The sequence below is a fragment of the Panthera leo genome, chromosome B2 (genome assembly GCF_018350215.1).
Source record: "Panthera leo isolate Ple1 chromosome B2, P.leo_Ple1_pat1.1, whole genome shotgun sequence".
Lineage (NCBI taxonomy): Eukaryota > Metazoa > Chordata > Mammalia > Carnivora > Felidae > Panthera > Panthera leo.
The window spans coordinates 50,958,670-50,984,782 of NC_056683.1; the positions used below are offsets into that span (position 1 = coordinate 50,958,670).

At 40.2% G+C, this 26,113-nt stretch overlaps 1 protein-coding gene and 1 long non-coding RNA gene across 3 annotated transcripts in view; one reads left to right on the forward strand and one right to left on the reverse strand.

The window, feature by feature from the left end:
• The window catches only part of LOC122219048, a 60,418-nt gene extending 42,641 nt beyond the window's left edge, over positions 1-17,777 (reverse strand). The window contains exons 1-2 of the long non-coding RNA XR_006202238.1: positions 17,212-17,777; positions 13,930-14,052 (exon numbers count right to left, since the gene is read on the reverse strand). This is a non-coding gene — a long non-coding RNA (uncharacterized LOC122219048). The remainder of the gene's footprint in view (positions 1-13,929; positions 14,053-17,211) is intronic.
• Positions 17,778-17,953: 176 nt separating this feature from the next.
• LRRC1 (leucine rich repeat containing 1) overlaps positions 17,954-26,113 on the forward strand; it is a 132,373-nt gene continuing 124,213 nt past the window's right edge. The window contains exon 1 of one of the 2 annotated variants that reach the window (XM_042939076.1): positions 17,954-18,302. In XM_042939076.1, the coding sequence (XP_042795010.1) occupies positions 18,144-18,302 (159 nt within the window). In that variant the 5' untranslated portion in view covers positions 17,954-18,143. The remainder of the gene's footprint in view (positions 18,303-26,113) is intronic. The other variant, XM_042939077.1, reaches the window with a different exon arrangement.

The following is a 26,113-nucleotide window of genomic DNA, read 5'->3' on the forward strand; positions in this document are numbered from 1 at the left end:
GGGCCGAGAGACAGAGGGAGAGAGAGAGAACACCAAGCAGGCTCCACACTGTCAGGACAGAGCTGGATGCAAGGCTTGATCTCATGACTGTGAGATCACGACCTAAGCCAAAACCAAGAGTCAGATGTTTAACTGACCGAGCCACTTGGTGCCCCAACAATAAACATTATCTCAAAGTTCTATGCATCAGTTATGCTGGGAACATCCCAGTGAAGCTGGGAACAGCTTAGCTAGTGGTTCTGGTTCAGTCTCTCATGAGGTTGTAGTCAAGATATCACCTGCACCTGCAGTCATCTCAAGGCTCAACTGGGGGAGAATTTGCTTCCAAGCTCCCTCATGTGGCTGTTTACATGCTTCAGAAGGTTTGCTTTCAAGCTTACTCGTGTGGACCTCTCCACAGGACTGTCTCAGGCTATGGTAGCTGACTTCCCCCAGAGGAAGCAATCCAAAAGAATGAGAGAGAGCACTCAAGAAGGAAGCCATAGTCTTTTTATAATCAAATCTCAGTAGTGATATCCTATGACTTTTGCTGTATTTTGTATTCATTATAAGTAAGTTAAAAGTCTAGGCAATACTCAAGAGGAGGGAATAATTCAGAGAACGAATATCAAGATGTGGAGATAATTAGTTCCATATGAGATTTTGTCCACTGCGTGGTTTAAATAGTCACAAAGAGCTAGCCTAGGGAATGTGATGTGCCCAATTGTTTCACTGATTTCATAGAAAAGTTTTTATATAAGGGAGAGTCCTACATTTATATAAGGACTTACACAGTTTGGAAACATACAAATTGTTAAGAAGGATAACTGGCTATACCAGTAATAAAGCTTTAACATACCCCACAATATAAAAATAATAAGATAATACTTCTTTTCATAGTCTTACAAGTTTTTGCACCATCTTTACTTTTCAATTTCCACTCTATGCATAATTATTCTTTTCCTCTGAGTTGGTTTGTTTCTTAAAAACAATTTCCCCTTTGACTGTCTCCTTGGTACATTTTCCACTTCCCCCTCTTTAGTCTACACACACACACACACACACACACACACACACACACACTTCCTTCCTTAGAGAGCACCAAAGATCAGGTAGGTAGTCATGGTGACTTATAAATATTAGTCCTAGCCCCATATTTGGAGGGAAACTTATGTTTTTATTCCCAATTAAGTCACAGTATGATCCAGCCACCTCCCTAGAGTGAAGTGTCCTGCCTCAGGATGATCTTGGCCCCATTTCCCCCTTTGTCTTAGTCATAGCATTACCTAATTGCATTAGCCTCCCAAGAGGGAATGACATGGGTCAAATTTGATATTTGTGCCTTCTCAGGTTTAAAAGAAAGATTATACAAATACAAAAATATACATAAGCAACTAGTAAACATATAAAGTATTATAAATACTAACATTTTATTGGATAAATATTAAAACATATACTTTATATAAATATTATCTGCTTTGATATTAAAAAGGTAGATTCAACAATAGCAGGTTGACATTTTGCCTTCTTCCATTTCTATAAATTACTGAGAGTCTATTTTGTTAGAGACAGTATTTAATTATTGGGTTGTCTATGACTGCCAATAAGTCTATTAAACTTAGCAATTTTTGCTTTTAAAATATTCCTTCTCAGCAAAGTAGACAGAAATGAGCCAGATGAACAGTTAAAGAAAGAAATATAAGGGGTCATAGGCAGGTAAATAGTCTGAGGAAAAAGGATTTGATGTTGGGAAAGGGGGAGAGAAAAATTGAGCAGCTGGCTGTGAATCATGAAAGCAAACTGTTTATAAAAATGAAAACCTGATAGGATCGTTTACTTAGGAGGGGCTTTACTTGGAGTTGCCAGAGATTTTATATACTTTTTTTTTTTATCCCATCTGCTTTGGTTAGGATGAGAAACAGCAACGAAAGACATGAACCTTTTGATATCCAATGTTATTTTGTTGAAGAGCCAGGACTGAGATTAACTGAATTCCTAATCCAGTAAAGTTTATTAATAATGGCACTTTATGATCTGTAAGAGAATTGGTTTAAGTTTTTACTTATAAATGTGAAATTTATTATTTTCTACATCACTTGAGAGATTTAAAAATCTGAAATAAGTCTGTCAAATGAACTATACTTATATTCTCACATGTATGTGAACTCAGTAGAGGGGTTCCATAACAGGTGAGATGAAGCAGAAAAAATGATCAGAGCACCTGAAGCCAGGGCAGTGGAATTCATCCAATCAGAAGAGCAAAAAGAAAAAAAAAGAATGAAGCTAGCTTAAGGGACTTATGGGCAAACTTCAAGTGGTCCAGCTTTCATATATAAGGGTCCCAGAAAAAGAAGAGTGAGAGTAAGGGGCAGGCAGAAAACTTATTTGAAAAAATAATGGCTGAAAACTTCCTTAATCTGGAAAAGGAAACAGATATTCAATCCAGGAAACTCAGAGCATTTCAAATAAGATGATTCCAAAAAGACCCAAATCAAGACACATTATAATTCAATTGTCAAAAGTTAAAGACAAGAAAAGAGTCTTAAAAGCAGCAAGGGAAAAACAACTTGTTCTGTACAAGGGAATCCTCATAAGACTATAAGAATTTTCAGTGGAAACTTTAAATATCAGAAGGAAGTTTTTAAAAAAAACTGAAAGAAATGGAAGGAAAAAAACTGTCAATCAAGAATACTCTACCTAGAAAAGTTGTCTTTCAAAAATGAAGGAGAAATAAGGAGTATTCCAGACAAGGAAAAGCAGAGGGAGTACATCATCATTAGACCAGTCTTACAAGAAATGTAAAAGGACCTTCTTTAAGCTGAAACAGAAGAGCACTAATAAGTAAGAGGAAAACATATGAAAGTATAAATATCACTGGTAATTATAAATATATTGTTATAGTTAAAATACTCTAGGGGTGCCTGGGTGGCTCAGTCGGTTAAGCGTCCGACTTTGGCTTAGGTCACAATCTCATGGTTTGTGGGTTCGAGCCCTGTATCAAGCTCTCTGCTGACAGCTCAGAACCTGGAGCCTGCTTCGGATTCTGTGTCTCCCTCTCTCTCTGCCCCTCCCCCACTGGCACTCTGTCTCTTCCTCTCTCTCAAAAATAAATAAACATAAAAAAATAAAAAAAAAAATAATATTGTAATAATAGTAGTCAATCACTTACAAATCAAGTATGAAGGTTAAAAGACAAAAGCATTAAAAATAACTATAACTACAATAATTTCTTAAAGGATACACAAGATTAAAAGACTTTTATTTTGACAACAAAATAAAAAGAAATGTGGGGGGTGGAGAAAAAATATGAAGCTTTAATGTGTTAGAAGTTAAGTTGTTTTCAGCTAAAAATAGACTGTTATGAATATAAGATGCTTTATGTAAGCCTTATGATAACCACAAAGCAAAAACCTATAGTAGTTACACAAAAGAAAATGAAAGGAATCTAAGCACATCACTGCAGAAAATAATTAAATTACAAAGAAAGGGACCAAGAGGAAAGAAACAAAGGAATTACTAAACAGCTAGAAAATTAACACGGCATTAATAAGGCCGTATCTATCAACAATTACTTTAAATGTAAATGGACTAAATTCTCTAGTCAAAAGATGCAGAGTAGCTGTATGCATAAAAGAACAAGATCCAACAATATGCTGCCTACAAGTGACTTACTTCAACTTTAAAGACACACACAAATTGAAAACGAAAGTATGGAAAAAAGACATTTCATGCAAATGGAAACCAAAAAAAAAAAAAAAAAAAAAAGCAGAGATAGCTATACTTATATAAGATGAACGGCTTTAGTCCAAAGACTACTAAGAGACAAAAGAAGGTCATTATATAATAGTAAAGGGATCAATCCAACAAGATGATATAACATTTATAAATATTTATGAACCCAATGTAAGAGCACCTAAATATATAAAGCAAATATGAAGGGAGATCTAGATAAAGATCTGAAAAGAGAAATAGACAGTAATATAATACTAGTATGGGGTGCCTATGTGGCTCAGTCAGTTAAGTGTCTGACTTTGGCTCAGGTCATAATCTCGTGGTTCAGGAGTTTGAGCTCCGCATCAGGCTCTCCGCTGTTAGCACGGAGCCCACTTGGGATTCTCTGTCTGCTCCCCTCCTGCCCCTCCCCTGCTTGCATGCACTCTCTCTCTTTCAAAAATAAATAAACGTTTAAAAAAATAGTAGAGGACTTCAATACATGTAACAATGGATAGACCATCCAGACAATAAGAAAACACTTAAACTACATGTTAGATCAGATGGACTTAACAGACATTTACAGAACATTCCATCAAACAGCAAAATATACATTCTTCTCAAGTGAATAAGGAATATTCTCCAGTTTTGGTCGTATGTTAAACCATAAAACAAATATTAATACACTTAAGAATATTGAAATCAGAGCAGCACCCTTTCCAAACACAATGGTATGAAACTATCAATTACAAAAAGAAAAATGAAAAATTCATAAATATGTGGAGATGAAACAACACGCTACTGAACATATAATGAGTCAAAACAGGGATAAAAATAATAATTACTTGAGAGAAATGAAAACAGAAATACAACATACCAAAACATAGGATACAGCAAAAGCAGTTCTATGAAGGAAGTTCATAGTAATAAATTTCTAAATTACGAAAAATAAAAGATCTCAAATAACCTAATTTCATACCTCAAGGCACTAGAAAAAGAAGAACAAACAAAGCCCCCAAATTAGTAGATGGAAGGAGATAACAAAGATCAGAGTACAAGTAAAAGAAATAAAGACTAAAACACATTAGAAAAGATGAATGAAATGAATGAAACTATGAGATAGCTTTTTGAAAAGATAAACAAAATAGGCAAATCTTTAGCTAGAGTTACCAGAAAATAAAGAGAGAGGAATCAAATAAAATTATTAATGAAGGATGAGACATTACAACTAACATCATAAAAATTAAAAGGATCATAAGATGCTACTATGAGCAATTACATGTTGACAGATTGGACAACTTAGAAGAAATGGATAAATTCCTAGAAACAAACAACCTGAATCATGAAGAAATGGAAAATCTGGACATACTGAACACCTGTAAGGAGATCATATCAGTAATCAAAAACCTTCCAACAACAAAAATTCTAGAACTAGATGGCTTCACTGGTGAATTCTATCAAATTATTCAAGAAGAACTAATACCAGTCCTTCTCAATCTCTTCCAAAAAGTAGAAGAGGGAACACTTACAAATTCACATTATGTTGGGGTACCTGGGTAGCTCAGTTGTTTAAGTGTCTGACTCTTGATTTTGGCTCATGTCATGATCTCACAGTGCTGAGATTGAGCCCTGTGTTAAACCTGCTTGGGATTCTCTCTCTCCCTCTCTCTCTCCCCACCTCTTTCTGCCTCTCTCCCCACTTGTGTTCTCTCTCTCTTTCTAAAATAAAAAAAAAAATCACTTTATGAGGCCAACATTACCCCGATACCAAAATCAGAGAAGGAAAGGAAATTACAGGTCAATATCTCTTATGAACATAGAGGCAAAAATCCTCAACAAAATATTAGCAAACCAAATTCAACAATATACCATACACCATGATCAGGAGGGATTTGCTCTAGGGATACAAGTTTTGTTCAATATTCACAAATCAATGTGATATACCACACTAACAAAACGAAGGATAAAAAGTCATATAATCATCTCAACAGATACAGAAAAAGCATTTGACAAAATTCAGTATTGACTGTCATGATAAAAGTGCTCAACAAATTGGGTATAGGAGGCACAAATCTCAAAATAATAAAGTCCATATATGACAAGCCCACAGCTACTCAACAGTGAAAAAATGAGAGTTTCTTCTAAGATCAGGAACAAGAGCAGAAGGGCCACGCTTTCCACTTTTATTCAATACAGTACTAAATGATCTAGCCAGAGGTACTAGGCAAATAATAATAATAATAATAATAATAATAATAATAATAATAGGCATCCCAATCAGAAAAGAAGATACAAAACTGTCTCTATTTTCAGATGACATAATATCATATATAGAAAATCCCAATGACTCCATCAAAAAACTTTTAGAATTAATAACAAATTCACTAAAGATTCAGGATATAATATGAATAGACTAAAATTAGTTGTGTTTCTGGACATTAACAATGAACTATCAGAAAGAGAAATTAAGAAAGCAACCCCATTTACACCTGCATCAAAAATAATAAAATAAATTTTATGGGAATAAATTTAACCAAGGTTGTGAAAGATCTGTACACTGAAAACTATAAGATGTAGATGAAAGAAATTTATGAAAACACAAGTAAATTCTCTGTTTATGGATTAAAAGAATTAATATTGTTGAAATGACTAACCAAAGCAATCTATAGATTCAATGCAATCCTTACCAAAATTCCAATGATATGTTTCACAGAAATAGAACAAACAATCCTAAAATATGTATGGAACTACAAAAGATCCCAAATAGCCAAAATTGGCTATTTGGCTATCCAAATAGCCAAAGCAATCTTGAGAAAGAACAAGGCTAGAGGCAACAAGCTTCTTATTTCAAACTATATCACACAGCTAAAGTAATCAAAGTAGTACAGTGCTGGCATTAAGAGCAGGCACGTAGATTAATGGAACACAACAGAGGGCCCAGAAATAAACCCATGCATATATGCTCAATTAATTTACAACAAAGGAGCCTAGAATATACAATGGGGAAAGGACATCTGTGTATATTTAAATGACTAAAAGATACATTCTGGACAATTGAGATTATGTGTGTTAATAGCTCTTTTGGTCTATAAAGCATTATATGAATGTAAAGCATTTCCGGAACCTGAGGAAAGACTGCTATAATTATAAGCCTCCTCTAGGCTTCATCTCACAAGTTTTCTGTTTTATTGGAAAAAGAGGCTGTGAAGCAGTGGCCTGGAAAAAGATGAATTCAGTTGCAGGTGCTTGTTTTGATTGGTTTGTCTGGTGCACCCTCTTTCACGTTGAAATACTTTTACAGTCTCATTTCTACCAATCCACTATATTGTTTTCCCACATGGTAGGCTTTCTTTTAAGCTGGTAACTGAGAAAAAGTACTGACAATGACTAATGCCTAATGGGTAGTTTTCTGCAGTACGGAAAGCTGTTTCCACTACATTAACCCAAAATCTTCTCATCAGCTTTTTGAGGGTGGCAGTTTTCATCTCTTTTGTAGAAATAGAGAAATGAATATTGGAGTTAATATGATTCACCTATGATCTAATCCGTAATAGTGGCAGATGCAAGAATTCAATGCAAAATCATGAGTTCTTTATACCACAGCACATGACAGATTAGTGTTTGGCCCATTTCCACCAAGGCGAAATGATGCTCAATATTTGATTCATCATTAGCACATTTATTAGGAGACTGAGAAAAATAGAAAAGCAAATGAAAGTCAAGCTGCTCACTTGTAACTTCTCTGAATGGAGGAGTAGATTAAAATCTATGTGATACGAAATTTTGGATTTTCCACATACTACTACAATTTGTGAAACTGAATAAAGAAATAATGATTATAATTAATAAAAAGCAAGGAATCGTGTTTTTCTCTGAGTAAGGACTAAGTGGTTACTATAAGACTAACCTTTCTGCAGATAACAATTAAAATCCTAGACCAAAAAAACCCAAACAAACAAAAAAAACTATCTGAAGGTGCTAGAGGGTGACCAAAAGCAAGCAGGAACTGAAGGGGACTGTACACTTGGAAGGAGGGAATAACATGGTGTGAGTTTTCTGTTATTATGTCTTTGACAAGCATAGACACTCTACTACATAGAACCACTAAAATTTAAAGTATAAATTAAAACAGCCAATTTTTATAGCAATCTAACTGGTCTGAGTTGGAGCGGATCAGAGTTGGAGTGACCATTTCAGTTGGGAAGTGAGAGAGGGAAACCTAAGAAGGGATTGAGTAAGAGTATTAACTCCAAATTCTGCATATAAACTCCACCCATATCTCTGGCTTACCCCTTAATTATGCATGTGCAGCTCTGTTTGAAGTAGCACAGTTAAGAATAAAATAACAGAACACAAAATTTCAGTTGCCATCCACCACAGAGAAAATAAGATACCATAGGCCAAATATTTGTGCCCCCCCGCCTCAAATTTATATTGTTGAAGTGTAATCCCCAAAGTGGAAGTAGGGCCTTTGGAAGGTGAGTAGGTCATAGGAGTGGAACCCTCATGAAAGGGATTAGTGTCCTTATAAAGGGAGCCCCAGAGAGCTCCTGTGTCCCTTTGTAATGTGTGGAGACACAGTGCTAAGAAAAACATCTATAAACCAGGAAGCAGGTCCTCACCTCACACTGAATCTAGTGGTGCATTGATTGTGGACTTCCAGTCTCCAGAGGTATAAGAAATAAATTTCTGTTGCTTGTAAGTTATCCAGTATATGGTATTTTTGGTATAGCAGCCTGAAGAGGCTAGGACATAAGAGTTTGATGTTTGATTTCATCCAAGCTAACTGTGTGCTAAAAGAAAATAAAAAAATAATACCCTTTGAAGTAATATCACATAATCCAGAGATTTTATCATTTATAATGTCCAGGATACATTTGAAAATAACCAGGCATATTAAGAGACAAGAAAATGTGACCTACACTTAAAAGAAAAGGCATTCAATGGAAATCAACACTGAGATGACTCAGATGTTGGAATTAGTATACAAGGAGTTTAAAGCAGGGGTTATAACTATATTTGGTTTATAAAGGAACATATACTCTTTTTAAAAAAAATTTTAACATTTTATTTATTTTTGAGACAGAACATGACCAGGGGAGGGGCAGAGAGAGGGAGACACAGATTTCAAAGCAGGCTTCAGGCTCTGAGCTCAAAGGAACATATACTCTTAATGCATGAGCAAATAGGAAATCTCAGCAGAGAAATAGAAACTGTATATATAAAAAACAATGAAAGAAATTCTAGAACTACAAAAATACACTATCTAAAGTTGTATTTCATATGGGCTTAATAGTAGCTTCAGATGATAAAAGAAAGAACCAGTAAATGTGAAGCTGTATAAATATATATTATTCAGTTTGAAAAACAGAGAGAAAAAAAACAATGGGGACAAAGCAGAACCTCAAGTACATGTGGGTGACCACCAAAAAGTCTAACATTTGTAATATTGGAATATCAAAAGGAAAAAAGAAGAAATTGGGCAAAAAAATTTTAGGGACTCAGTGACTGAAAATATCCTAAATTTGGTGAAAGATAAGTTTACAGAGTCAATAAGTTTAGTAAACTCACATCAGGATAAATACAGACATGTAATAGTCAAATTAAAAAAAAAAGTAAAGAGAAAATCTTGAAAGCAAACAGAAAAATGATACATTATATACAGCTTAGCATCAATTTGAAATATTGCTGACTTCTTATAAGAAACAATAAAAATTGGAAGAAAGTTGTTCATTTTTAGAATGCTGAAAGGAAAAAAATTATAATAAAAATTTGATACACACTGAACATGTGCTTAAAAAATTAGGATGAAATAAAGACACTTTATAATAAAGAAAACCAAGAATCTTCTGTCAACAGACCTTTACCAAAAGGTAAGAGGAATGAGGTCAGGTAGGAATAAAGAACACTGGAAAGAGTAAACATGTGAGTAAATATAAGAGACTATTCTTCCTCTTGTTTCTTTAAAATACATAGGACTGTTAAAAAATTATAAAATTTCGTTGTGAAGCTTGTAACATAGGTAAATGTAATACATATAAAAATTGTAACATAGGGGCGCCTGGGTGGCTCAGTTGGTTAAGCGTCCAACTTTGACTCAGGTCACCATCTCACGGTCCGTGAGTTTGAACCCTGCGTCGGGTTCTGGGCTGATGGCTTGGAGCCTGGAGCCTGCTTCCGATTCTGTGTCTCCCTCTCTCTCTGCCCCTCCCCCGTTCATGCTCTGCCTTTCTCTGTCTCAAAAATAAATAAACTTAAAAAAAAATTAAAACAAAAACAAAAACAAAAAAACCCTGTAACATAAAGGACCAGAGAGGTGGCAAATAGACCTGGATAATTACAAGAGTCTTATGTTTAACATGAATTGGTATATACTTTCATGGTAAACTGTGAAAATTTAAGGATGCATATTGTAATCCATAGAGTAGCTACTAGAGCCTAGAAGGCCTATAGACGAAATGTGGTTATTTATTTACACAAAAGATGGTGGAAAAGAAAGAACAGAGAATGAAAAATCAGATGGTACAAACAGAAAGAAAATAATACATAGCGGACTTAAATTCAACCATAGCAATACAGTTGACCCTTGAACATGGGTTTGACATGCATGGGTTCACTTATATGCAGATTTTTTACCATACAGTACTATAAATGTATTTCCTATACTTTATGATTTCCTTAATAACGTGTTCTTTTCTCCAGCTTACTTTATACATATACGTATATGTATTATATATAAAATGTATTACATATGTATTAAAACAAAATATGTGTTAATTTACTGTTACCAGTAAAGCTTCTGGTCAACAGTAAGCTATTAGTAAAGTTTTTGGGGAGTCAAGAGTTATGCATGAATTTTTGACTGTGCAGGGGTCAGTGCTTCTAACCACCATATTATTCAAGTGTTAACTGGTAATTATATTAAATGTAAATGAGCTAAACATTCCACAGAAAGAGCCAGGGATAGAAGGGGATGGAATTTTAATTTACTAGCAAGAAGAAATCACAGAAGTCTTAGAGTGGCAACTTTGCTTCTGATTATATAGATTGTTGAATTATAAACCGATTTACCCATATGATCGTGTAGGCTCTTGTGTTTCTTGAATGGTTTGGGTGTCCTTCCCTTACAGCATGATCTCTAGAAAATGATCTCTAGAAAATGTCCTTAAATTCAAATTTGAAGAAGCAGAGGTTGGGGTCTGAGTGCTTCCTCTCCCTGAGGGCTTTGAGATTCTATTGCAAATTTCTTCCTAGTATCCAGCATTGCATACAGTAAGATTTAATTTGCCCATTTGGCTGACACATAAATAATTCAGAGGGCACTCAAGTAATTTTTTATAAGACAAAGATTAGATTCCATAGGTTAAGAAAAAATATTACTATGATTGTTATAATTTTCTTGATAACTGCCATTCTTTCAGTAAGACTGAAAGCTATGTCGTATTCCTTTTTGTCTCCCCAGAAAATTAATCCAGTGTCTGGCACAATAGCAGACATTAAATAAATAACACAACATGATTCCTAGTCCTAGAAGTAATTTACAATTGCCTGTTAAATACATTTACCTGTATATTTATTTGTTAACTTTTAAAACTACTTTTATTAATGCATTATTTTATTTTTAGTTATTTACTTTTTAAAAGTTTAAATAAAATTTTAGTTATACCATTTATTACAGCATAAAAAATTAATTGAATCTAGGAAGAAGTCCTACAAAAGATATATAAAACTTCTTAAGGAAAGTAATAAAATTTTATGAGTTACATTAAAAGATTCCTAAATAGGGGCGCCTGGGTGGCTCAGTCGGTTAAGTGTCTGACTTCGGCTCAGGTCATGATCTCACCGTCCATGAGTTCGAGCCCTGCTCGGGCTCTGTGCTGACAGCTCAGAGCCTGGAGCCTGCTTCGGATTCTGTGTCTCCCTCTCTCTCTGACCCTCCCCCGTTCATGCTCTGTCTCTCTCTGTCTCAAAAAAAAAAAAACAAACAAACATTAAAACAAATTAAAAAAAAAAGATTCCTAAATAAATAAAAAATAGATCTTGAGCATGGATTAAAAGACTCAGTAAGGGGTGCCTGGGTGGCTCAGTCGGTTAAGCGGCCAACTTCAGGTCATGATCTCACAGTCCGTGAGTTCGAGCCCCACGTCGGGCTCTGTGTTGACAGCTCAGAGCCTGGAGCCTGTTTCAGATTCTGTGTCTCCCTCTCTCTCTGCCCCTCCCCCGTTCATGCTCTGTCTCTCTCTGTCTCAAAAATAAATAAACGTTAAAAAAAATTAAAAAAAAAAAAAGACTCAGTAATATGAAGGGGACAATTCTCCCAAACAAATTTATAGATTTTCACATGTTAATTAAAATCCGTACAGATTTTTTTATTATTTAAAACTTTAGAAGCTTATTTCTAAAATTTAACAAAAGTATCAGGAAGAAAGATTAGCTAAACTACTCTTGAAAAAGCATGGTGAAAAAATTTGCTCCACTAAATATCAAGATATCAAATAAAACTTCTGTAATTATATGCTGTGGTATTAGCAGAGACACAGAAAAACAGAGGCATAATATATCCCAAAATAAGCTCCATATATATATATTTACACTAAATTTGTGACTCAGGTGGCACGGGAGATTAATGAGGAAACAATGCTTTTGTTAATAACAGGTGTGTCCATGGGTGAGGGTGGGAGGAAGTTAGATATAGTCCTTACATCATGTTTAAACTGAACCTAGATGAATTAAAGAGCTGAGTCTGAGGGGCGCCTGGGTGGCTCAGTCGGTTAAGCATCCGACTTCAGCTCAGGTCACGATCTCGCGGTCTGTGAGTTCGAGCCCCGCGTCAGGCTCTGGGCTGATGGCTCAGAGCCTGGAGCCTGCTTCCAATTCTGTGTCTCCCTCTCTCTCTGCCCCTCCCCCATTCGTGCTCTGTCTCTCTCTGTCCCAAAAATAAATAAACGTTAAAAAAAAAAAATTTAAAAAAGAGCTGAGTCTGAAATGCAATATTACAAACGCATTGGAAGGAAAAATTAGAGAACACATAAAGAACAATTTTATATAATAAAAATTTTCCCATTTTAAGTGTACAGTTTGATAGCTTTAATAAATGTATACATCCATGCAGCCATCACCACAATCAAGACACAGAATATTCCATTACCCACAAAGTTCCCTCCTGCCTTTTGCCATCAATCTTTTCCCCTACACTTTCTTCCCAACCCCTAGGTGCAGGTATCTATGGATCTAGGTTGTATCACTTTATCTTAGTTTGTATATGGAATCACACAGTATGGATTCTTTTGTGTCTGGCTCCTTTTACTCAGCATAATGTTTTTGAGATTCATCCACAATGTCACATGTATTATTAGTTTGTTCCTTTTTATTGTTGTTATTCCATTGTTTTGATACAGTACACTTTGTTTATTCATTCATCTGTTGATGAATATTTGGGTTGTTTCCAGTTTATGGCTATAATTAACACAACTTTTATCACTATTGGTCAACAAGCCTCTGAATGGACATGTGCTTTCATTTTCTTGTGTGTGAGTGTGAATACCAAGGGGGTAGGATAGCTGGGTCATTAGGGTGGGTATATACTTATAAAAAAATTCTAAATTGTTTCCCCAAAGTGGTTTTATCATTTTACACTCCCACCAGCAATGCAGGAGTTCCAGTTGCCCATATCTTTAGTAACACTTGAGACTGTCAATCTTTTTATTTTTAGTCATCATTCTAATGGATAGGTGGTAGTGCCTTACTTTCAAATTCACATGATCAAACCTCTGAATCCACATTCTGTCCCATCTTACCAGGTATCACTTTGGACTTCCATTTTTAAAAAAGTTAATGACAATAACCAGGCTCAAAAAATTACTGATAGAACAACCACGACCACCACCACAAGAACATTAATTGAACATTTATGATTCTCCTACCCTTAGAGTATAAGCTTGATGAGGGTACTACCTATCTGGTTCTTTGTATCTAGCACAGTGCCCGGTGCATAGTATACACACATTTAATGGGGCTATCTGTTGTGTTGTCATGAATTACTCCAAATTTTAGCAGCTTAAAATAACAAATATTTATTGTTCCACACAGTTTCCTAGGGTTAGGAATCCAGGAGCAGCTTAATCGAGTGGTCCTAGGTCAGGGTGTATTATGATGTAGTAATTAAGCTACTGGCTGGGGCTGCATCATTTAAAGGCTTGACTGGGGCTATAGGATTGGCTTCCAATATTATTCACTCACATGGCTTTTGGCAAGAAGTCTCAGGTCCTTGCTGGCTGGTGTCAGCAGTCCTCAATTCCTTGCCATGTGGACCTCTCCACTGGGCTGTTCAATATGGCAGCTGGCTTCCCCAAAGTGAGTGATCTAAGAGAAGCAAGGATAGAGGCTGGTTGTATAGACCAATGAAGAGATGGGAATGACAAAAGCCAACCTGAAAGCTGCCTCAGACTGTGCATTAGTGAATATTTGATGCAACTGATGTGTGCCTGACAGCCTGCTAAGAACTGTATTTACATCACCTCATTTCATCCTGATAATAACACCTGGAGCATTGTCCTCATTTGAAATGATAAAACAGACTTATGAAAGTTAAGCAAACTGTCCAATTCTACAAAGCTATTAGGTGGCAGAGCCAGAGTTCAAAATCAGACCTCTTTAGCCCCAGAGTCTGTGAAAAATTGTTCACATTGAAAAGGAGTGAAATGCACCATTCCAAAAGAAATTAATTTAAGCGATCTTTTAAATTTAGTTTACACTGAGTCAAATTCATATTTGTATATGGGGGAATAGTGCTAGAAATTATATCAACAAGGAAAGCTTAAAACTCTTCAGGATAAAGAATCGGTCCCCTAGTCTCCAATTCACAGGTTTTTTTCATTTTTTTCTCTCTTACCAGACTAATGTTTCACATTTTAGGCAGTACTGTATATAGAAAACCCTAAAGACTCCACTAAAACAACTACTAGAACTGATCAATCAATTCAGTAAAGTCACAGGATATAAAAATGTATAGAAATCTGTGGCATTCCTATACATTAATAATGAAGCAGTAGGAAGTGAAATTAAGAAAATCCTGGGACGCGTGGGTGGCTCAGTTGGTTCAGTGTCTGACTTCAGCTCAGGTCATGATCTCAAGGTTCGTGGGTTCACACCCCATGTTATGTTCTATGCTGACAGCTCAGAGCCTGAAGCCTGCTTTGGATTCTGTCTCTCCTTCTCACTGCTCCTGTCTTACTCATGCTCTGTCTCTGTCTCTCAAAAAATAAATAAACTTAAAAAAAAAATAAAAAGATAATAATCCCATTTACAGTCACACCAAAAACAATAAGATACCTAGAAATAAATTTAACCAAAGAGGTGAAAGACCTGTACTCTGAAAACTATAAAACACTAATGACAATGTAAAGAATGGAAAGTCATTCCATGCTCATGGGTTGGAAGAACAAATATTGTTAAAATATCTATACTACCCAAAGCAAGCTATGTATTTAATGAAATCCCTATCAAAATAACAACTGCATTTTTTACAGAACTAGAACAAACAATCCTAAAATTTGTGTGGAACCACAAAGGACCTTAAATCGCCAAAGCAATCTTGAGAAAGCAGAACAAGGCTGGAAGCATCATAATTCCAGATTTCAAGTTATATTACACAGTGGTGGTAATTAAAACAGTATGGTAATGGCACAAAAATAGACACAAAGATCAGTGGAACAGAATAGAAAACCCAGAAATAAATCCACACTTCGACAAAGGAGGAAAGAATATGTAACGTGAAAAAGACAGTCTCTTCAACCAATGGTATTGGAAAAACTGGTCAGCCACATGCAAAAGGATGAACCTGGACTTCTTTTCACCATACACAAAAAGAGCCTCAAAATGGATTAGAGACCTAAAAGTGAGACCTGAAACCATAAAAATCCTTGAAGAGAACACAAATAGTAATTTCTCCAACATCAGCTGTATAACATTTTTCTAGATATGTCTCCTGAGACAAGGGAAGTAAAAGTAAAATAAGCTAGTGGGACTTCATCAAAATAAAAAGCTTCTACACAGTGAAGGAAACAATTAACAAAACTAAAAGGCAACCAATGGAATGGGAGAAGATATTTGCAAATGACATATCCAATAAAGGGTTAGTATCCAAAATATACAAAGAACTGATACAACTCAACACCCCAAAACAAATAATCCCATTAACAATGGGCAGAAGACATGAACAGACATTTCTCCAAAGAAGACATACAAATGGCCAACAGACACATGAAAAGATGGTCATCATCACTTGCCACCAGGGAAATGCAAATCATAATGCAAGTCTAAGTGTCATGGAGAGGCACACAGGGAATAGTAGTTGAGGTCTGAATTTTTTAAAACACCAGCCATATCTCTAAAACATACTTGGTGTTTATTAAAATAACGGAGCGTGGTAATCTCTGAAGTCAACAGAAGATTAAGATGAAGGAGCTGAGCCTTCTTCATTTTTGTTGCTTTTGTAAGCAGTTAGAAAACTTGCAAAGACAGTGACTTGCTTACCAATCCAGACTTAGTCTCTCAGGCAGTAACCAGTTTTCTACTAAAGGTGGCACAAAGTGGGTTTCTGGGACACGAAAAGGAAGGAAGAGTGGCTAAGGTTCAAAGTCCAGGTGGCCTTCCTTACCTGCTGGGAATGTATAAATCACACCAGGACAAACAAAAGAGAGGGTGGAGTGGGTAGGGCAATGCAGTTTAGGGACTGACGGGATTTAGACAGTTAAGGTGGTGATAATGTTAGGATAGAAACCAAAGTGGTACTCAGATTCATCCTCACTGATTGGGAAGAAAGAAGCCCTCGGCCAGGAATAGAAATGATGAAGTATTCTTCTCCCTGCTAACCCCGTGGGAAACTGTCCTGTGCACAGTTGAAACTGGGAGTCTGTGTAGTATGCACTAGTTTCAAACCAAAATTTTCCTTCGCCACTGAGCATGCTCAGCTTTCAGTTTCTGCAGAAAAGTGGATTTCATGACTCCTGATTTTAGCTTTGGCAACTTGGAGCCAGAGAACATGGTGGTGTCTGGCAGAGGCCACAGGTGGAATCTTGAAAGGGAAGGTGTGAGGACAAGGGGGCAGCTGGGGGGGGGGGAGGGGTAGGGGAATCAGAGTAGGACCCAAAAGACAATCCATCAATGTGATTGGCTTTGATCTGGTCGGCAAGCCTTTGTAAAGGAGCCAGTGCGTTATCTGGAGATAGGGAGAAGTTCAGGGTTCTGGTCCTAGTCCGTGGGAATGAATCAGGGGCGAGCAAATGGTCATTATTATCCAGTAGTGAGCCTCTTGAGTCCTCCCCTGCTATCCCTTCTTGGGCTGCAACCTCCCTTTGCAAGATACTGGGTGTTGGTGCAGAAACATAGGAGCTGGATGGAGGATGTTCACCTAACAGCCCCGTCAATTTGCCCCACCTCCCCCGTTCGTCCTTCCTCACTAGCCCAGAATAGTCGCCAGGGGCCATCAACTGCCTGGCTAGAACAGGCACAGAAACTCACCTTAGCTACTTCGTTTTTGAGTTTGGACTCCTGATGGGGTGCATCCATATCTAGGAGAATCTTACAAACTCTCTGACCCATATGTTTTTGGTGGTAAGGGGAGAGGGACTTCCTATTACTCTGTATAAAAACAATGCTGAAGATGTGAGCCCAGGCTACAACAGCCTGCAGGCGGTGCCCGCGGACCAGAGGGCACGGCCAGGCCCGGTGCAGGGCGGAGGGCGGTCCGCTCACTCCTGCTGGCAGCCAGAGCACCTCAAAATCACACCGAATCTCGTAGCTTGAGGCGCCCAAGGCGCGCAAGGTACGCTTCGGGGGGCGGTCCTGCCTGACCCCGGAAGAGAAAGTTGTTTTGGGGAAGGGGAGCGAGGAGACGAGAGCGAGTTAAGTAACTAAAAATCAAAGTTGTTCTGCTCCTCTCAGGCCACCTCTCCTCTGCTTCATCTTTACCCCAAGCTCCATTGGAGTCAGGCTTCCTCAGAGGGCCGAACGCTCCCGGAATCCCAGCCAGAGTTGGGGGACCGAGAGCGCCCGGTCCGCAGGTTTCGACCCTCTCCGACTCCAGGTCTCCGGGAAAACCCGGAGCGGAGCATCCCCCGGGCCGGGATACGCCCTCGCGCGCGCCCACTGGCGCGCATGCTCAGTCGCGCGGTGGCCGCGAGTAGGAAGCTCCGCGCGGCAGTAGCGGCCGCGGCGGCGCGACTGGAAGGTGGGAGGGGACGCACCGGCTGGCGGGCGGGGGCGCTGGGACTCGGCTGGGGCTCCCGCCCGAGGTTCCTGGAAGCGTTTGGGACCGCGAACCCCGGCGCGTGGAGCAAGCGAGCACGGGAGCCAACGAGTGCGGACTGGGCAGCGGGCGGAGCGGAGCCGCCGGGCGGAGCGGGCTCAGAGCCCGGGTCTCCGCGGCTCGGGACCCGGCGGCGGGGGCGGCGATGTTCCACTGCATCCCCCTGTGGCGGTGCAACCGTCATGTGGAGACGATCGACAAGCGCCACTGCTCGCTGGTCTATGTCCCCGAGGAGATCTACCGCTACGCCCGCAGCCTGGAGGAGCTGCTGCTGGACGCCAACCAGCTCCGCGAGCTGCCCGAGGTGAGTGTCCGGCCTCACCTGCGCGCCGCCTTTGGGGGAACTCGGCCGAGCCTGGCCAGCCCTCTCCTTCCTCTCTCCCGTGGTCACCTCCCTTCCACACTCTATCCCTCTTCTACCTCCAGATCCCGTCGCCACGTCCCGCAGAACCACCACTACCTGTATTCACCTGCCTCTTCCTCCCTTACCCTCCTCCCCTCGCATTAAAAGTTCCTTGTCATTTTATACAAAGCGAGCGACTTGATATTTTCCAAGTAGTCACTAGAGCTTGTGAGACTAAGGAAACGTTCTGGGCTGGTAAGGAGTTTAGATGCACGTCTAAGTACAAACAACTGGCAGTTGTACCCGGGCAGGTGAGGAGCCAGGTGGCTGGGGCTGTTCCCAGGTGGAAGGACAGAGCGTGGCATCTGCTCTCAGGGCAGTTTTCCTTGCACTGCATTCCCCGACCACTAGCCAGGGCGCGCTTCCCGGGTGGGCAGCGCGCAAGTGAGCCGCACTAACTAGGCATGTTCGGAGGAATGTGCCCCCGGGGCCTTATCGCTGGTGGGCAGTGCTTGAAAGTATTGTAGTTTGGCGAGCTGGCCGGCCTTGGCTCCAGGGCCGGTTGGGAATTGGAGGTGAGGGGAGGTGAGCTGGAGGATATCGGGCAGGAGGAGAGGTATGCTTTGGGACCTGTGGGCAGGTGCCCAGGTGCCCGCCGCTGGGGCCCTGCCTGCGTGGACCTGTTGCGTGGAAGGAGCCGCTGTGAACGTCAGTAGAGGCTGCGCCCGGCGGGCCAGCATTGCCAGCCGCCTCTCCCGGAGCGCGTACCTTCAGCCTGCTGACTTCTATCCTTGCAGTGATGCGTTACCTCTTCAGAGTTGTTTACATACATTAATCAGTCTGGTGCGGCTAAACTTGTTGTCAGGAGACACATGCTGATTGAGCTTTAACGGAGGGTCTGGGACTGCGAACTTTTAACCTTCGAGCTTGCTGCCGAGGAAATTAGCTTGAGTAACCCTCAAGGAAGAAGGTATCACAAATCCCGGGTGTGCAGGAAGTCGGTGTGCAGTAATCCAAAGGTGTGCAGGAAGTAGGGAGACTAGACTGCTGGGAATTGGGAGGAGGACGTGAGGCCTGAGCGTTGGGACTCAAATATCTTTCTTGTCCTTTAGTTAACACAGGACTGTCACAGAGACGCTCGCTAGTCAAATGTTCTGGCTTGTTAAAATGACCTGATGGCGTTCCTCAGCGCTGACCAAGTGTTTTAAAAAGCAGAACGGTGTGTTTTTCTTAATATTTAAAGTGTTCTTTCTCTTTGATTAACTTTCCTTGGTTCATGTGGAATCGGATGGTTTGCTCTGTGTAACCATGTGGATTATCCTCACTAGGATCTTTGCAAAGCCCCCCAGGCTTTATTTAGCTTAGAAGCAAAAAAGCCGTACAGTTCCCTCAGGCATTTATTATTTTGCAGGCATTTTCAGACGCATGGCTTTGTCTGGCCTTGAGCTTGCTCAAATTTGACTTGAAAGGCATAAGCTCACTTACTGCCTTAAGTTGTAAGTAAGTTTTAGGCATTGCTATTGCCAGAAATACAGAATACGTTATTTAATACTTTTCAAGTGTGTCAGCATGAAGTTATTAAAGATTGAGTGAAAAACTATTTAACTAGAAATGTTTCAGTGTTCTTTGTGGTATTTTGTTTGTTTGTTTGTTTTTATAGAACTGGAAGATTTCCTTTGACTGGATTGGCTTTTTACTCCCTTCTGCAAAGTTTGTGGGTTTTCCTGTAATGTTGGGGAATTCAGCTTTGTAAGGGGAAATTATGGGTTTTGGAAGTGTTAGGTATTCATACTAATCCTAACTGGAAACTTCTCAGAGGCTCAAGCTAGTCTGATAGCACTCTGTAGATACAGTATAAATAAACAAGCTTTTCAGAGGCTAAAGGTGGTCTTGCTTATGGGTAATTATTGCTCTTACAGCTCCCAAATTAGTTTTAGAGTTTCTAGGTTGTTTAACAATGATTTCTTCATGACTTACTGTGTCTGGGTGCCTGGATGGGTATAAGCCAGACGTGCACAACCACCTTGAAAGCACAGATATTTCATTCAAAGTAGAAGTCCTTTCCTTGGGCTGTTGTTTCCCCTCTGAGATCTGCATAACTCATTAGCACTGCTCCCTGCTGTCCCTACCCCCACCCCTCCTCTAACCTCTGTCTCCTTACCTGCCCCATCACCAGGGGCCCTCTTTTGCTGACAGACCTCCTGGGCCCTTGTGGTGGCGGTCTTGCTGGCTGGCTGTTCTCTTCTCTGTAATTTGTTTGGAAGCACAGACAAGGGGGAAGGCCGCACCCCATACCCCAAAAGCAAAGATACAGACATTGTTCACGGTTCAGGATGATGAAAAGCCGTCTCCTTTCTACTGAAAGGTTTGTAAGCTCAGATTTGCTTCAGCTCCCTCATTTTGTGAATTGAAACTCAGAATTGAAGTGACTCCATCAAGGCTGTTCAGGTGGTTAGATGCAGAGTCACTGGTTGCCCCCCGCCCCGCCCCTGTTCAGCAGCTTTGGACACCTAGCAGGAATCTGGCTTATTCAGCTTTTCACACCCATTAAAATCTCAGTTATTTAGCCCCTCCTATTTTACTCCTGTCATTAAGCCTGGTCTCTGTCAAACATTTACTGACCCTTCATCATTTGCAGTTGCTAGGAATATAGAGATTAGAGAAGGTATGATTCCTATGAGCTATTCACAACTTTATGGGGAGGTAGATGACTTGAATACAGATGTGGTGAGTATGAGGTAGAGGGGGCATGACAGCTAGCTTGGTGGTTACTTACCTAATCTAAACTTTTGCTGAGCCTGCATCCCCATCCTCGGCAGTGGGTCCACCTTGTAGTAGCCTCTCAGTGCTGCTGTTCTGCAGGGAAGGCTTGGAACGTTCATCTGTAGCCTGACCCCAGCTGGATGATAGGCTCACCATCCCATTCCCATCCACCTTCTCCTTCTCACTTCCTCCCGGCTCCATCCCTTTGGGATGCCTAGTAATGGAGACAGTCTGACTCTAACTTCCTGAGATGCTGGCATGCTTTTGCTCATCCTTGTGAGCATAGAGCCTGGCACCCAGTAGGTCCTGCTCAGTAAACAGCTTTTGTCTGTTGAAGGAATTTAGCCTCGCCTGATACAGATCTTTCTCCTCTGCCTCTTTCTCTTAAGCATATCATGGCTCTGGCATCTATCCACCTCTAATATAGTCAGAGAATATTCAAGTTGGGAGTGACCTTTTTCAAGACTCTAGCTGGTTAGATGCACAGTCTCTGGTTGCTTTAAGTTGGAAGCCGCTTGAGAAGTTAAAGGTCACTGATATGGTGAAGCTGTTTTGTCTTCCCCAAGAGCCTATGCTCCCCTCTGTGCTTCCTTAGTGTTTCTGACACTGTCAATTTCCCCCTCAAGGTGCATGGATTCTTGGATACCTTCATGCCATCTCTCTGGCTTCAGTACAGAGCCTAGTCTAATAGGCAGCACATATTTTGAGTAAAGGCTGTTGAACCCATATAGCTTATAAAACCAAGTTTCATTTTGTCACCTACTCTTATTTAGAGTTTAGTTGATCTTTTGATGATTGCCAGATGACATTATCTCAAATATCTCCCCTTTCCCATCATTCTTTCTCATATCCTGCTTTATTTTTTCCCAGCCCTTAGAGTCCTATTACTACCAAACTCTAGAGTTGCTTACTTGCATCTACGTGCTTATTTAGCCCCTCCTATTTTACTCATGTTCTTTGTCTCCCCAACTAGTACATCACCTCCACGAGGGCAGGGATGCTTTTGTTCATGGCTGAACCTGGGGCAGTGGCTGGCACATAGTAGGCACTCACATGTTTGTTGCATGAATGAGTCTTCACATGTGCTGTCATGGGTAAGCTGCCCCCGTTTCTCAGCCATCGTGATTCCCCTTCCTGCAGTCTCACGTCTACTATATACCAATCTATTGAAACTCGTCATGGGATAAAGTCATTCTGAATTCAGTGGTTTTTTCTTACCAGTTTTTGTTCTCTATCTCTTCTGTGCTGGGAATCTTTGACAGTCATATCTTTTTGAAATAATTTTTTGGCATTGTAAACATAATTTCTGACTGTGACTTCAAATCTCAAACTGTAATCTGTTAAGAGGATATCCATTCTTACTTGGAATAAGTCCCTTTTGTCTTAAACTTGCCATGTCCCACTTCAGTGGGACAGCCGTTCTTCACAAGTTCATGGACCAAGGCTCTTTGGGCTTGTCTTCAAGGAGCAGAGACCACGGATGCTGCAGTCACATAGCTCACATGCTGCTCCATCGCTTAGATACTTTCTTCAAGCCTTGGTTTCCTCACTTGTTGTCTTAGTACCTGGTTTGTATGGTTACTCTGTAAGTGCACGCAAAGCACTTAACAGTCAGATATATGAGGTCTAAGAGTTTTGCAGTTACTGTGGTGAGATGCCCCTTTTTTATTTCCCTCCAAATAAAACAATGTTTCTTAACCCAGAGTTGGTACACGTTTTCCTGGGAGTTTGTAAGTCATTTTTTATAACCAGAATTAAATTTTTAATGCTCTTTTCAATAATAATTAAAAACTCATAGGTTCCATACATCTAGGTGAACTTACAGATGAGTAGTGCCATAAGGTTTTAGTAGTGCCATAATCTCTGTTTGATTGAGCACTCCCTTAATTGTCTCTAGCTGAGGGGGAAAGAACAGATGTGGGCTTATTGCAGAAATCACGTGTTTGGGTCAGATGATAGCTGGAAGTTACGTGAGCAAAGGTTTCATAGCCGTTTGTTAGAGAAGAGTGGTGGGTAGCCGAAGGGGTCACAGAGCTCACGGTGGTGCAGGCAGGCAGAGTTGCCAGGAGCCTGCTCCGAGGTAGTGCTGTACCAGTATGTGCAGCCATGCGATGCCTGTCCAATTGTGTCATTGTCATTTGTCACGTCAGATTAGCGTTCTCTTTTATTGGTTTTTGTCAGATTTTTTAATTGGTTCACCTTATAGTTTTGTAAGAGCTAAGGCGCAGGGAGGGCATACCTAGTTTTATGTTTAGACATACTTAAGTAACATTGGAATAAAAATAATTTAAGTGAAAGCTGAGGAAGAAGGGAGTCCAAGAGAGGACTTTCCCTTTAAAGTGATGACCCACGCATTTGTCAGGGTAAGGAAACCGTTCTCATTTCTCAGGTATCCTGTTGCACAGTTTAGCACTTAATTGTGAGTCTCTTATGTGTTCATCCAACCCCCCTTCTCCTACTTCTCTCTGCCCCCAATTCCCCCACCCCCTTATAGGTGAGGAAACTGAGACCTGGAGAAGTTGTAATTTGCCTTGGGTTAGTGGAGGGCCAAATCTCTCTGATTAAGAAATACTGAGTATTTAGTACCTATTAATAAGAAGTATAATAGTCACCACTTATTGAGATTTTACTAAGCTCCAAACATCGAATTAGGTACTCTACATAAATTATTTCTCTCAAACTGAATAACACGCTTTAGCTGTTAGAATTTCAGTTTTGCAAATGCAGACATTGAGACTTATTTAAGAAACTTACTTAAGAATCTTGTTTAGGAAACATGGTCAAGGTCAGTTCTGGAGTAGGCATTTGGCTCCAGTTCCACGTGTGCGTTTACCACCTGTGGGCCTGCCTGGGCCAGAGGAGGCCCGGCAGTATGTGCATGCTTAGGAGGGAGCCTCTGCAGAAAGCTCATGGCAGCTCTGAGGAGTCTCACATTCTCTGAGGAGCTGAGGGAAGACTTTGGAGGTGGTGACATTCACACTTGACTGGAAGGAAGGACAAAGTATGTCAGCTGTTGCCAAAACCAGTCCTTTCCAGGTGGCTAGAATGAGGGGCACCTGAACAGTACAGCGTGCCTGGAGAGGGTTCTGGGGCCAGATCGTGAAAGGCTCTTGACAGTGTTGCTGAGGAGGTACGTTCTGACCTGGAGGCAGAGGAGGCCCATGGATGGTGTGTAAGTAGAGGTGCAGTACAGTTAGATCTTTGCTTTAGAAAGGTAATTCCAGAGCACAGGGTTTAGAGTCAGGGAGACAAGCCAGGAACCCACTATGGTGGTCTAGGCCAGAGGAAATGATAGAGCATCTTGGGGATGAACAGGGGAGATGGCTTTGTCAAAGATGTTCACCCTGGGCATTCCTGCCCTTGGGTCCAGTGCTCTTTCTGCTGTGCTACCTTTTCTGCTGCGCTGATCTTCTGAGGCACTTCAGTAATACTTGTGTAACACCAAGTAAAAAGCATTTACCTCCTTTTGGGGGGACATCTTTTCCTTGACTGTGGCATGTGCCTGCATTCAGCTTGTGAATTGCTCACTAAGACACGGCAAGCATTATATGTAGGTATTGACTCAGGGGAAGGAGGAATAGCCAGATGTGCTATGGGTGGCAAGAGTTTGTTCGTTTTGCGTTTCAGATGAATATGGTCATCAAGTTTATAAACATGAACCTGCAGGAACACTGGTAGCCCTGGCGTTCTGTGTTTCCGAGTAATACGAACGCGTACTATTTGTGTACTGTACCATGGACTTTAGTTTCATCATCTTCTGCTCATGCTTTGAAAGGCTAACACTTGCAGAATTTTTATTTTTCTAGAGGAACTTGGAAGTTATGTGTCTTTAAAAAAATAGCTCACGTCTTTGAGGGAAAGTAAAACTATTCATTTAATAAAACTTCTCTGGGATGGACAAAGATGAGTGATGCTGGTAAAATAGCAAAATAAGCTTGTTTTCACAGTTCCTCCTGCCTCTTTCAAGGGGCTTCCAGTGAAAAGGGGCGCATCGAACCTTCCTTCCAGCTTTCCAGTGCATTATCCTCTCTGCCAGAATTTGCAGCTTCTGTACTATAGTAAGTAGGGACTTGGGATTTCCTTAAAAAGGAATACCTTTTTAGTCTATACCACAGACTTGACATTCTGGGGATAAGTGTAGTTGATATTTACACAAGGGGGTCAGGAATAGCAAGGTAAACATTTCTTAGCAATGATGACAGAAATCTCAGCCATGACCTTGCTGTGCCATGGAACAACCAGAAGCAGTGGGTTCTTTTAGGTAAGGATTGAGTGAGTGCTGAAGGCTTTTCTCTTTGTTCACGGAAGTCTAGGGGGATTTAGCCTATTTTGGAACCCTACCCAGAACATAGGGCTACAAATGTTTGTCCTCTCCTTCATGTGATAGTTATGAGGGATGATGAGATCATGGGCCAGAGCTTAGTAAATGCATAGAAGAAACTCCTGGATGTCCATTTACTTTCTCTTGGGTATTATTTAGTGGACAGGAATGGTAATTTACTATTGCATGTGGTATTTTAGAAGATCTAATGGTATGTATGTGTGTCTACTGTAAAAATACTTTGAACTCCTAGAAGTAAGATGAAATATTTTTAAAAATGAAAAAACATTTTTTTTGGCTTGTCATTATTTTGAAGAGTTTCCTTATCTAGGCTGTAATTCTAGAGTCCAGAGAATTTGACTCAGTTGGAAGAAATTTGGTATTTCAGTTTCCAAGAACCGCAAGGAATGGATTTGTCATGTGGTGGGTGGAAGGAGGTGTTACACCTAATTACAGCATGTTCCAGACTGATTCCTGGGTAGTGTGGCCAGATGGAGAGGTCTGTGTCTACCCTGGCCACTCTCATCACCTTTCTGTCCACAGTCCACACCTACTTCTTGGGAAAAGATCATCAGGAGGGCCTGTCAGCTGACTTGTGGTAGAAACTAGGAGCTCAAGTCAGATGAGCTCATGCAAAGGCCAGAAAGTGGCTTCTGAACCTCTGAGGATGTGATGTGGGCTCCTGCTG